This window comes from Rattus norvegicus, chromosome 10 (assembly GCF_021556685.1).
Source record: "Rattus norvegicus strain SHRSP/BbbUtx chromosome 10, alternate assembly SHRSP_T2T, whole genome shotgun sequence".
NCBI lineage: Eukaryota > Metazoa > Chordata > Mammalia > Rodentia > Muridae > Rattus > Rattus norvegicus.
Window position 1 is genome coordinate 78,899,133 of NC_141543.1, and position 13,570 is coordinate 78,912,702.

At 47.7% G+C, this 13,570-nt stretch overlaps 1 protein-coding gene and 1 long non-coding RNA gene across 3 annotated transcripts in view; both read left to right on the forward strand.

Annotated features, from left to right (window-relative positions):
- Nucleotides 1–1,250: 1,250 nt before the first annotated feature.
- On the forward strand, nt 1,251–9,046 carry Mrps23 (mitochondrial ribosomal protein S23). The gene is made up of 5 exons (NM_001108289.1): nt 1,251–1,320; nt 1,998–2,168; nt 7,369–7,446; nt 7,652–7,778; nt 8,199–9,046. The coding sequence occupies exons 1-5, from the start codon at nt 1,277–1,279 to the stop codon at nt 8,310–8,312; spliced, it is 534 nt and encodes a 177-aa protein (NP_001101759.1). The 5' UTR covers nt 1,251–1,276; the 3' UTR covers nt 8,313–9,046.
- A 1,994-nt stretch (nt 9,047–11,040) lies between these two features.
- LOC148003030 (uncharacterized) overlaps nt 11,041–13,570 on the forward strand; it is a 41,907-nt gene continuing 39,377 nt past the window's right edge. Inside the window, exon 1 of one of the 2 annotated variants that reach the window (XR_015631918.1) lies at nt 11,041–11,304. This is a non-coding gene — a long non-coding RNA (uncharacterized LOC148003030). The remainder of the gene's footprint in view (nt 11,305–13,570) is intronic. The other variant, XR_015631917.1, reaches the window with a different exon arrangement.

Below are 13,570 nucleotides of genomic sequence, written 5' to 3' on the forward strand. Positions count from 1 at the left end.
TGTACTACTTTTCATTTGATGAAATGTTTTGCTGTTCTGTTTTTCCCTAGACAGCATTTTTCTGTGTAGTCCTGGCTGTCCTGCAACTCCATCTGAACACCTGACTGGCCTCAAATTCAAATTCAGAGATCGCCTGCCTCTGCCTCCTGAGATATGGGACTAAAGGTATGAGCCACCACCGCCCGATCATGTATTGGATTTTAATTAATTTTATATGTATCAGTATTTTGTGTGCATGTAAGTCTGTACACCATGTACATGCCTGGCGCCTGCAGAGTTCAGAAGACATCAAATTCCCCGGTCTGGGGTGAAAGGTGGTTGCTAGAACTCGAATCTGGGTCCTCTAGAAGACAGTCAGTGCTCTTAACCGTTGAGCTTTCTCTCCAGCCTGATGTTTGATGTTGTTTTTTTAAAATCTTGTCACTACATTCAAGAATGATGATCCTTGCACAAATACCCTGATGAAATTTCTACAGGGTGCTTCTCCCTTGGAGGGACAGATATCCTCCAAACCCATACTTTGAACAGTTGTACAGTGACAGACTACGTACCCTCAGATTTTGAGTTTCTTTCTCCGAATGCGTTAGTTCTGAATGCTTTCGCTTCTTAAAACTCCAGCTCTAGCAGGCGGGTGAGGGACGCCTCCAGCGGAGGAACCGCGACTTGCAGGCAGCTTTCCACTGAGTGTGAAAACAGACTGCTCCAGCGATCCTCACTTAAGGTGCAAGGCCGAGGGAGGAGGCCTGGAGGTTCATGTCACTTGAAAAAGTTACTTTGCCTCTCTTTGGGTCTCAGCTTCTTTTTGAGTAGTGTGAATGGCTAAGATTAGGCCCAGTCGAGGCTGGTGGCTCTCAAATGTCTGATTGGCTGGCTGCTCCTGACTGTAAGGATGTGCCTCATCCCTGCGATCCCCACAGTGTATTCCCTTCTCCCTGCCAGACCTGCTGGAGTGCAGGAAGCTTTGAGAAGAAAGAAGAAAGCAGGCGCCACACTCAACCTTTCCCCTGGACCGGTCGTTCGTTTACTACTCTTGCGCATCTTTGGAGCACTCCCGCTCTTTCGGCTCGGGAATCGATTGTTCGTGTCTGAGCCTCCCTCACGGAATACCAGAGCGCTCCCACTCAGCCCATCGTTTGCTTCTGCCTGATTCTGCCCTCCGGATGACGTTAAAGAGGGATTTTAATCCTTGGCTCGGCCAGCAGCTGCTTTCTCCTTCGCTAGTTTGCTGCTGCTTCCGTTTCCGGCAACAGCCAGCGACTTTCTACTCTAAGTGCCCATGGCGGGGAGCCGGCTGGAGACGGTGGGGAGCGTGTTCTCCCGGTGCGTGCTATGAATCGGGCTAAGGCAGGCTTCCCAGCGGGTCACGACGCTCCTGGCATAGCCTGAGAGGATGCAGTTGCGGATGTCCGAGCCGGGTGATGCCCTTGGCACGGAATCTGTGTGTCTACGTTCCCTTGGATTTCTATTCTGTCAGATTGTGTTCGCCACCCATTTCGGTGTAGACCCTATACAATAAAGAGGCTGAAGGGCCTGACTGGGCAGACTTTGCTTTTCCACTATGGAACGGTGGGTGGGCTGGGGGTTGAGACCCGAGCAAGAAGATCGAGTGGCTTAAAGCTGAGTGTCGTGTAATCTTGGCGTTTTAGGAGGCGAGGCAAAAGGATTGCCACAAGACCAGGGCCAACCTGGCATCGTAACGAAGTTCAGGCCAGTGAGGCTACTGGCAGACTTTTGTCAAAACAAAAAGCCTGCGTGGACACGCTGTAATCCTAGCACTGGGGAAGTGTAGGGAGGCACTAAATTCAAGGTCTTCCTCAGCTACATTCTGAGATTAAGGCTAGCCTAGGTTACATGAGAGCTAACCAACAGGACTTAACACTGTGGTCTTGCTAGGTTGCTGTGGGTTTTGGCCATGCCTCCTCTAGGTGAGAGGTTCCTTTTGACTCACCTCTACCAATCTGCTAACCAGCTGACCTTGGTTCTGTTCCCTCTCTAAGGACCAGGGATCTGATGCGGGCTGGGGTGTTGAAGGAGAAGCCACTGTGGTATGACATATACAAGGCCTTTCCACCTCTGAAAGAACCTGTCTTCCGAAGGCCTCGTTTGCGATATGGCAAAGCCAAAGCTGACATCCAGGACATCTTTTACCGAGAGGATCAGATTCGAGCGTAAGTGTCTCCTCTGTAGTGAGCAGGACACAACAGACTTTCAGAAAGGAAGGCTTGTGTAGAAATCTGCTCACAAGCTGAATCAGGGGCTTTCTCTGTGGAGTTGGTCTTATATTGCGAGTAAAATCATGACATCACAAACACACACACACACACACACACACACACACACACACCCTCCTGTCCCGTGGTGAGAGGAAACAGAAGTTCTAAGAAGTGGAGTCTGGAGACCCCAAACTGACAATATTGCAGATAAAGTGTCTGTTTTATATGAGGTACTTGGTCAGCCCTTGACAAACATCAGCTCATAGACTTTATTACTCTAACCTTGTCTTCGATGGCACATATCATTGCTTCTGTTTTATTCAAGAGAACTATCAGGTTCAAGGAGGTTAACCACCTATGGCTACCTCAGAGGGTGGCAGCTCTGAGAAGTCACATCTGGCCCCACACTTAAGGTGGTGCTATCACATTAGCAGCTTTGGAAGTGGAAATAGGAATGTGGTCTGTGGATTTAATGTCTAACAATCATTGAAACCGCTCTGGGAAGGATGCTTTGAAGTTCAAAGCACTTACAATAATCATGACTAGAAATTTGAAGGAAAATGCCTGCGTACTTTATTTCTTTAGCATCTATTTCTTCCTTTTTTCCTCTTGAGAAAAGGTCTTGGTCTTCCTGCCTGTGCTCCTGGAGTCCTGGTGTTATAGGCTTGTATCGCCATGCACAGCATATTTAGTACACATTTATTGTAGAAAATTGAGAAACAAAGGGATAGCATAAGGAAGAAAGCGGAGTACCCACTGCCCTCTTCTGTGGTAGTAGTTTGAGGCAGCTCCTGGGACTTAGCTGTCACTTTGAAAACATTGTCCCCACATATACAAGTACACTGTAGCTGTCTTCAGACACACCAGAAGAGAACATCAGATCTCATTACAGATGGTTGGGAGCCACCGTGTGGTTGCTGGGATTTGAACTCAGGACATCGGGAAGTGCCCTTAACCACTGAGTCCTCTCTCCAGCCTGTCCCCATAGTCTTGTTTAACATTGTAAGGCAAAATACTAGCATATCAGAGTTGTGAAGGTGAAGGAAATAATGCTTAAAAGCATTTTGCTATTTTTAAGATTTTTAATAACTTGTCTGTTGGTGCATGTGAGTGCCGGCTCCCTCTGGAGGCCAGAGGTCTTGCAGTTTCTTTGAAATAAAGACTTATTTCTATTTTATGCATTTGAGAGTTTTGCCTGTACGTTTATCTGTGTATTGTGTGTGTTCACTGCTGGAGGGTGTGAGATACCTTGAAACTGGACTTAGAGGCAGTCGTGAAGCTTCTGTCCTGGGTTCTGGGGACCGTCATAAGTCCTTTGGAAGAGCAGTAAACTCACTTAACTCTTGAGCCAGCTCTCCGTTCCCACAATGCCTTTCTTAGTGTGTAGAAGTTGTTTATTTCATTTTACAAGTTTTCTCTTGGGCTTTCTGTCAAACACTGCCCTACATGTGTTAGGCACTAAGATATATATTCCCATCTACCAACTTTCCTTTTTGGTGGCCTAATTACCTTTATTCTTGGAGTTTTGAGGAAGATCTTTTTCAGTAAATTCATCTTGAGTAAATAAATCTTACTTATGTTTAGTCCAGGATAACCTCTCTGCCTGACTTCTGGGATTTCAAGTATGTGATTTTGCCTCTGCCTTTCTATTGTCGCCGCTGCTCTTTGGTTTGTCTCCTTTTGTTTTTTTATCATTTACCACATTGATTTGTTTTGGGTATGTATATGTGTGCACTTGCACACATGTTTGTGGGCATGCGTGTGGGATCAGAGAACAGCTTGTGGGAGAGGTTTTTTTCCTTTTAGCATGTGAGTCTCAAGAATTGAACTCATGTATCAGGCTTGGGGCAGTTACTTTTTTACTCATTGAGCCATTGAGCCATGTTCCTGGTCCTAGGCCCACCTTTTTTTTTTTTTTTTTTTTTTTTTTTTTTTTTTTTTTTTAAGTTCCTTTCAAAGTACTATCGGGTGTTGTTGACACAAGTAAAAATATGTGTTATTTAATTTGCCTTCCGCTCTCTATAAATGATGTTGGAAAAATGAACTTTTTTTTTTAAAAAACTTTGTCTTTTTTTTTTTAATTCATTTATTATATATAAGTACATTGTAGCTGTCTTCAGATACACCAGAAGAGGGCATTGGATCTCTTTACAGATGGTTGTGAGCCACCATGTGGTTGCTGGGAATTGAACTCAGGACCTCTGGAAGAGCAGTCGGGGCTCTAAACCGCTGAGCCATCTCTCCAGCCTGAAAATGAACTTTTTTAATACACACACACACACACACACACACACACACACACACACACACACACTCTGTATGTATACCTGCATGCCAGAAGAGAACATCAGATCACATTATAGATGGTTGTGAGCCACCATGTAGTTGCTGGGATTTGAACTCAGGACCTCTGGAAGAATTGCCAGTGCTCTTAACCACTGAGCCATCTCTCTGGGTCCACTGTTTTTCTTTTAAATAGTAAAGAGAACTTCAGCTGTCACAGTCTAGGTGGGCATGATAGCTCACACATGTGATCCCAGCACCTGACAGGTGAAGCAGCTGGAGTTTGAGGACAGCCTGGGTTACACAGCATAACTGTTTCATACAACCGAGGGCTGTATTTCAGTGGTGCAGTGCTTACCCAGTGTGTGTGAGGCCTTAGGTTCTTCAGTCTCTTGTTCTGTCTCCCTGACACCCTACCGTAAAACCAGCAAAACCCAGACCTACCATGGACCATGTTGTGTCCCACTCAGTGCCATAATCTCAGTGTCCAGCCCAGTTCATGGCCTGTGAGTTGTTCATAACCCTCTGTTGATGAAAACATTAGTGCTTACTGACTGGGCGAATCCTCTGGGCTAGCCGAAGACACCAAAAAGGGAGGCTGAGGAGTCAAGATTGAGCTAGTGTTTTGGTGTTTTGTTTTTTGAGACAGGGTCTTGTTCCAGTGGAGGCCGAGGTGATCTCAATTTTGTTCAACTTCTTACTTTAGTCTCCATGGTGGGGGATTACAGACATGAGCTACCACACTCTGCTCTCTGTAGCATTTCCTAAGGTAGTAGAACAAGTATGTTTTGCTCCCTAAGATTTTTCAAACACTTCTGCTTGGGGTTGATGCATGTACATGGTCCCTTATACATTGCTTCTTTGTGCTTTGCTGTGCCAGGAGTTGAACTCAGGTTTGCCCACACACCAGACAAGCACTCAGCCACTGTGCCTCCTCAGACCTTTTTGGTGGTTTTCTTTTGTTTAGAGACTCACTGTGATTCCTGGGCGGGACTTACTGTGTAGCTCAGGCTGGCTTTGAACCTGGGATATCTCACACTTGAGAGTGCTGGCTTCTTGCTTTGTCCTTCCTCGGGAGAGAGCAGAGGGAAGCACGCCTGCCTCTGTCTTTCCCTCAGGCCCCCAGTGTGTTTTCTTTAAGGGCTGTATTTGTGACCTAATGAACTGCCAGAGCCCCCATCTCTGCTCTTATACCTTGAGGTTTCCCCATAGGAATCTTTAGTTCAAAGCAACGACTGCAGAGACCATGGGCAAAGATCACGAACACTTTAGAGACAAAGAATCCAGTTTGCTTTCAAACTTAAAAAGAAGTCTACTGGCTTTCTTTTTCTTTTTTTTTGGGGGGGGTGTGGGGGTGGGTTGTTGTTGGTGCTAATACTATAATTAGTTGTAATTTTCAGTTTATCAGTTTAGCAAGGGTTGTGAAATAGGAAAATAGACACTTGTATATTGGAAATTTTAATTGAGTGTAATTTGTTGCAGTTGTAAATTTGAAGCACTTGGGCAATTTAGAAAGTTTTTTTTGTGTTTTTGTTTTGTTTTTCAGATAAATAAGCACCTACTTTGATCTCACAGTAGGATTTTTTGCGGATTTATTCCATGGGCTTTCTTGTACACAGCACTCGTAAGGACACGTGTTCTTGCAATAGTCTTGATGGCCAAGGGCTAGAAACAGTTTCTGCAGTCATGTGAGAGAATTCCTTCTCAAAACCCAAGTGAGGGCCGGGAGTGTTTAGTGGTTCTGGGCCTCTATGGGGATGATCAGAATGGTTTGGAAGGGCCAGCAAGATGGCTCAGCGGGTCAAAGCTGCCAAGCCTGATGACCCGAGTTCAAGCCCCAAATCCACATGGAAGAAGGTGAAAATCTATCTGCTCCCTAGACTGTCCTCTGACCTCTGCTCCCGTGTTGTGACATGCACACACCTCTACACATTGGTAAACAGATTGTAATAGTTGTGTGACTGATTGTACCAAATGTCACTGGTCCACTGATGAAGGTTATTAAATTTTTTATTATATTTTATTAAAATGGGGATATGCATGTATGTACATGTATGAGTACACGCTACAGCATGCAGGTAGGAGTCGGAGGACAACTTAACAGGAGTCCTCTCCTTCCACCATGTGGCTTCTAGGAATCAAACTCAGGCTGTTAGGTTTGCTGTCTCTAAGCCACCGCAAAGGTCCAACAAAGATTAATTTTTCGATGTACAGATTCTTCCCCAATTTAGAAGAAAGGGAGGGGGTCCCCCTTCTTTGGGTTGAAGGATGTGGCTGGCGACTTGAGAACGGTAAGAGCACTTGCTGTGGCAGTGCTGACCTGAGTGAGTCTCCCGTGCCCGTATGGAAAGCTGTGCATACCCACATGAGTCTGTGATGGCCGCCCTGGGGGCAGAGGGAAAGCAGGTCCTGAGAGCTGACCATCCAGCCATCCAGCCAAAGAGCTGAGCATCCCGGCCAGTGAGTGAGAAAGAGACCTGGTCTCAGCCCTAAAGTGGAGAGCTGTAGGGGAAGACACTCGATGCTCTACGATGGCCTGAACACTCTGCGCATGTGACACACAGACACACAGACACACACACACTCTGATACATCTGTAGTGTTATCTGTTGGTGAGGTATTTCTGAGTGTGGTGACGCATGCATGAATCTGGTCAGTGTTCTCTGAGATGGGAACAGGGAAGTTGGAGGGCAGAAGGATGAGGGAGCCTTAGTCCTCCCTGAGGTTCCTTTGTCCGCTTGATGTACGTGTTGTTCTTTGACTTAGGCTCCGTAACTTCTCAGGTCTAGCAGTTATTCCACTTTCCCCAGCTCCACGGCTCCGCTCTCCATAGCCTATAATAGGAGATTCATATTGTTTCTATATTTTCTAGGAAATTCTTTTCAACCTATGGATCTGGTCACAAAGCTATTGATCTGTTCAACCCAAACTTCAAGTCTACCTGTCAGCGGTAAGCATTTCCCAGGCCTGAGTAAATCAAGCTCCCCTGGGGGTGCAGATGTGGTTTTGAGGAGTTGTGTAGAGTTCTCCTTCAGTGGGGGTGCTTCTTGAGGAGGGGTGCACCTCTAGGCAGGTCTCTGGGCCCTGCTTGGTCTGTATAGCAGATGTTGCCATAGCCCCAGCACAGGCCTAGTATGGGCTGCTTGGAATTCTAGGTTTGTGGAGAAGTACACAGAGCTGCAGAGTCTTGGAGAAACAGATGAAGAGAAGTTATTTGTAGAAACGGGGAAGGCTCTGTTGGCAGAAGGCGTCATTTTAAGACGAGTAAGAGAAGCAAAGACTGTGAGTACCTAATTGTCAAAGCTGTTATTGTTGGGCTGGGGGTGTAGCTCCACAGTAGCATATGTGCCCACTTGCACACATGCACACATACACACACACACACACACACACACACACACACACACACACACACACACACACTTCAGTTGGTGTTGCCTCTCTGTCCATAAAAGGAGTAGTTTGCTTCCCCAATCCTTGGCTCATGCCTTAAACTCCAGGTCAGATACTGTTGTATTAAATATCCTGGGATTCTGCGGCCACTGCTTGGAACAAGTGGGTTGCTGTTAGGCTCTTGAGGATGTAGTTCTATAGACATCTGTGTGCCTGGTCACTGGTACACTGGCAGTATCTGAGATACATGCTTCTTCCTGGTCTTGTAAGCAGGATGACTGTGGTCACATTCTCTGCAAACCCTGACAGGTCAATGTGAGACTCCAAAGTTCATCAGAAGGAAATGACCCTCTGGAAGAAGATGGCCAGAAGCAGCGTGTGCAGGTGAAACAGGAGCCAGAGACAGCCTCCTCGCCCCCCTGAGGCCCCTCAGTGTACTGAGCGTGCCCACCACCACTGGCCTAAGACGTTTGGACTCTGACGGCCTCTGTCTGTCAGGCCTGTGTGCCTTCTCTTAGTTCCTGTCCCTGGGTTGTTCTAAGTCTCAGTACTGTGGCTTAAAAGTGCCAGTGTTGTGAACTTTTATTTCAAGACATGGTTAAATAAAGGGTTCTCCAATGCTTCCAAAGTAAATTTACTCTGAAACTGTAAATAACACCAGGAAACCTTTAAAGGTGCCTCGTGCTGGCTGTGGGCCGCCCACAACTGAACTCGCTGTGCTTCTTGTGTGAATCCCTCAGAATTCTACTTGGCCACATGGTGTGGTTCCTCGGCCAAGTATCTGCAGGTGATGTTTGTACTTTTTGCTGTAGACCTGTTGGCTGCAGCTTGACAGGCCTAGCAGAGGCACAGCCAGCAGCCACTGCAGTCAGACCGAAGGCCTGTGTGATGTGGACAAAGACCAAATCCAAGACTTGAATGTCACGGGTTGGGCTAAGAATGTTGGAGATGATTAGCATGAGCTCACAGCTCATGGACTGCCTAGAAAATGTTTGGCAAATGAATAATGATCACACCTAGCTACCTAAGGACTGTTTTTCGTAGTCACTGAGTTTCTGGCAGGGGTAGGGGCAACTGATTCAGAGGGTCTTCCCCACAAACACCCTTCCTTCCTGGTGCTGCTTCATCATGTGGTGTAAATGAGATATCCCGTTGTGATTTAGCTCTCGTATTTGTGGGTAGTTTCCGACACTCCTTTTCTTAAGCCTCTGTGGCTTCTCTGCAGTTCTGAGTGCAGGTCTATAGCCTGTCCACCTCATGCATGTGGTGTGGGTGAAGATAAGTCTTGTAACTGAAGTGCTTCTCTGCTGTGTTACCCACTGCTTCCGGCACTGCTGCTGATATGTGTCCTCAGAATGGGGGAGTCTCACCACGGAGGAGCAAAACCTCATACATTCAAAGACAGTAGACACCTATTGGGTCCCAAATGTCAGGTTAGATGTTGGGGAAGAGATGGCCCTGGTTGCAGGGGTTGTGGGTAAGACAGCCCCAAGGACAGGAGATCTGGCCCTGCCTCTCACCAGCTGCAGCACTCGGGAGAGCAGACCCTGCACCTTGCATGGGCAGCACAGTAGAGCTGGCTCTGGTGGCCTGGGTGTGGGTGAGCTGGCCCGAGGGCATGAGAGCTGGATAATTGGCCCTACCCTTTGTTGGCTGCTAGCATTGGGTGAGCTGGTCAGGACAGTGCTGGAGAGCTCACCCTGGGTAGTGTGAGTGCAGGAGAGATGGCAGTCAGACTAACCTCATCTACCACCCAGGCCTAGATCCAGGGCTTTGAGTTATCCCACCCCAACATCTACCCCATCTATGAACTGCTGGAGCACATGAAGGAGTCAGTCCTGCAGATCCAAAGCTGTAGGATTTCCATGACACGGAAACAACAGGATACCCAAGAGGAGTCCTGGTGAGAATCCAGTTTTGATAGTGTCTCAGAAGCCAGAGGCCTTGAACCAGACTAATGACTCATTGCAATGACCATTTGCAAGCACGAAGTGTATACCGTGGGACACGCACCAGGGTCAGCTATCCTACGCTCATGCCCTTACAGCTGGCCCACATGCAACCTACAAGCAGGGTCAGCTCTACCGTGCTGTGCAGGTGAGGTGCAGGGTCTGTTCTCTGAGGGCTTCACCCTATGAGAGGGAAGGCCAGATCTGCTGTCATCCCCAGCATTCCAGTGAAAAATGGGAGCCAGCCCACATGTGCAACACTAGTGCCAGGAGACAGTGGGCCCCTGGGTCCAGCCAACTACCCGGCTTAGCCTTTGAGCTTCAGGCCAAACTAGACCTGACTCAAAACAAACAAACAAATACCCCAAAAAACCCAACCAAACCAAAACAAACCAAAAACCCAAGGAGGCCGGTGGCACTTGAGGAATGACACTTGAGGCTGACCTGGCCTTCACATGTGCACATACATCCACTCACACAAGGACCATGGTGAAGTTCACGGGGGTGAGGTCCACCTTGGATTAGCTTTGGAATACTTCATAAGGGAACATGGGAAATACTGTGCTGGAATTTTGGCTACTTTATGGGTTTCTGTTTCTACCATTCTCCACCCTTATCCCTTCCAACACTGCAACACAAGGGAGGAGAGAAAGAAGGCTGGAGGGGAAAGGGAACTGTCAGTCTCATTAGACTACTTCCTGCTGACCTGGGGCTTGAGCTCCTTGGGGCTGTATTGATCCTTTTTGTTATGATATCTCCGACCACCAGCAGCAGGGGGAGGAGCAGCCACTGCACCCCTCTGGGGCTCTTGCATTTATACACTTGCAAGAGTCCCCAGAGTTCCAAATGTAAACTATCTGCAGCTGGCAAAATCACACCCCTGCCAGAGCACGAAGCAAATCACAGTCACCTGCTGTGGGCAACCTGAAGCGTCCTGTATCCCACACCTGGGATTAAAATAAACACACATTCCTATAACATTTCTACATTTTTAAAGAAACCCAAATTCTCATTACACTACTCAGGCTTTATGGTTTCAAATTCAAAATGGCAGCTCTGCTTGGTATCTTCATGGTTCAGGCTGAGTGTCAATGTTCTGCTGGTCCCCAGAGGGACTGCACTCACGTGCTTCACTATAGTTTGTGAGTCAAGCCTCCGGCCCGTGCCCAGCACCAAACTTCCTGTGGCCTTCAGCTTCAAGCATTCCTTTCCTATTAAGAACAAACAAGGGCAGACATGCTCACTTTTGTAGCCACTGAAGCATTGAACAGCTTTTCAGAAGCAAGCTCTCCTGAGGGCTGGCAGAACTGAAGCTGAAAGCAGGTGTCCAGGCTCCAGTGACATTCGCAGAAGACAAGCCTGAGACATTGGGTCTTTCTGGAAGCCCCCGTTTGTACTGGTGTCACCTTGTGCTCATCCCAGCCGACAATATATGTGCAAAGGTTGCCAAGACTTCCAGTTGTGAGGTGAGTTGAAATGGTGGATACACAGCTTCCTGGTCTTCTCCTGGGTATGGATCGCTGTTTTGAGAAGTGACAAGAAAGATGTTTGGACAGACAGGCTGGGATCAGATTGTGATAGCCTTGGCAGTCACACGGAGGAGTCAGCTGGGCAGGAAAGTGAGTGGGGAAGCCATGTAGTGACAGCAGCATCCAGCTAACAGAAGGCCCAGGACTTGGGAGGGAGAGATGTGGAGCTAGCTAGTCCCAACTGCAACTGTGAGTGACCAGGAGACTGGTAGTGTGAAGAAAGAGCCAGTGAGGAAGGAATAGGGCTTTAATTCTGCCTGGTGGAGATGATAGCCCAGTGGCCAAGTGGCAGGGATATATAAGGAATATATAAATGGATAAAGGAATGGATAAGTACTTAAGGAATGGATAAAGTCACCAGTAAAAGAAGAAGATGCAGAGTTAGGAGAATGAATGAGGTAACAATGGTGGCGGTGACAGGACACAACCCAGGGTGAAGTATTCTCAGTTAAGTGTAGGAAGAAGAACCCTAACCCTAATGCTAATCTTTTTTTTTTTTTTTTTTGGTTCTTTTTTTCGGAGCTGGGGACCGAACCCAGGGCCTTGCGCTTCCTAGGCAAGCGCTCTACCACTGAGCTAAATCCCCAACCCCCCTAATGCTAATCTTAACCCTAACTCTAACCCTGAGGCAGCAAAAAGGAATCTAAGCCAGGAGCTGAAGAGATAGCTAAGTAAATGGCTTGCCTTGCAAGCATAAAGTCCCGAGTTCCAGCTCCATGACCCATGGTTTAAAAAAAAAAAAAAAAAAAAAACCTGGGCGAGGTGGAACACACTTGTAATCTCAGGGCTGGGGAGGTAGAAGTGGGCGTATCCCTGGAACTTGCTGGCCAATCAAACTAGCTTACTTGGTGAGTTCCAGGCCAGTGAGAGTTTGTCTCAAAAGAAAAGTGGGCGGTGCTCGAGAAAGACCCCCTGAAGCTGTCCTCACCTCACATTGCACACGTGCCTGCACCTAATGCATATCTGTAGTATCATCACTTAGGAGGCGGAGACCCGAGGATTGCTGCAAGTTTGAGCCAGCCTAGTTTTTAAAAAAACACAGTCGGGCTGGAGAGATGGCTCAGCGGTTAAGAGCACCCGACTGCTCTTCCAGAGGTCATGAGTTCAATTCCCAGCAACCACATGGTGGCTCACAACCATCTGTAAAGAGATCTGATGCCCTCTTCTGGTGTATCCGAAGACAGCTACAGTGTACTTATATATAATAAATAAATAAATCTTAAAAAAAACACAGTCATTAAGTCAGAATGATAAAGCCCCAGGGATCCAGATGTGGCCCACTTGGAGTCACTGGGCCGCGTCCAGTCTCTTCAGATCTCTTCAGATCTGGCTGTGACCAAGCCTGACAGGAAGCTGAACTGGGTTGGCAGTTTTTTCGAGTCTGTCTAGTAGAGAGGGCACCTGACACAATGTGGCCCTGAGAGTGGAGGCCTGCTGCGCAGACCACTGCCAAAGCAGAGCGTGGGAGAGTGGGAGTGGGGCAGGGAAACCAGAGCTCTCTCTTCCTGCTCTGTGCTCTCTCTTCCTGCTCTGTGCTCTGGAGAAGTTCGTCTCAGAGATGAGTCGGGTCCCAGCCTCACTTCCGGGTGAGCTGTGGGCTGCCGGGCTGTTTGGGCTGTTTCAGTGAACCACTTGGTGGAGGTCACCTTGGCTGGCAGAGGAAGGGCAGTTGCCCTCCTGTGGGAAGGACAGGAAATGGTTTCCATGTCGCTCCTAGGGTAGTGCTCAGTGTGGCACGCTGGCCTCTGATTGGATGTGCCTAGCTCCAGGGCAGTTTCTGTGGAGATGCCTCACCAGGCAAGTGGCTATTGCTCAGGCACAGTGAGTAGGTTGCTAGGGGAGGGTAAAGGAGGCAGAGAGTGGAGTGTCATGTCCCCTAAACATGTCACCATCAACCAGCATTGCTTCCTTCCACCGGGAGATTGCAGAGGGAGATTTTGTTGTTGTTGTTGACTTGCTAAGCTGACAATCACATTGCATTTCAAGCTTAATTTTACCCTTGATTGACGCTTTTCCTGGGCTCTAACTTAAACACCAGTCACCTGACCTTCTCGCTGCTCAGTTCTTTTAATTAAAAGATGGTTCCAAGCAACAACGAGTAGGGGTCCATTTATTATTTATCAAGCATTTGCCTTCCAGCAGTTAGTGAAAGGTCACTGGCTTCAGCGGATGCTTTGTTTTTTGGTGAGCAGCTTAGATGAAA

Excerpts from the sequence above, each read along its gene's own strand:
- Mrps23 (NM_001108289.1), top strand. The coding sequence starts at position 1,277 with ATGGCGGGGAGCCGGCTGGAGACGGTGGGGAGCGTGTTCTCCCG. Across the intron at positions 2,169-7,368 it reads CGAGAGGATCAGATTCGAGC|GAAATTCTTTTCAACCTATG; the intron begins GTAAGTGTCTCC and ends TATATTTTCTAG. Across the intron at positions 7,447-7,651 it reads TTCAAGTCTACCTGTCAGCG|GTTTGTGGAGAAGTACACAG; the intron begins GTAAGCATTTCC and ends TTGGAATTCTAG.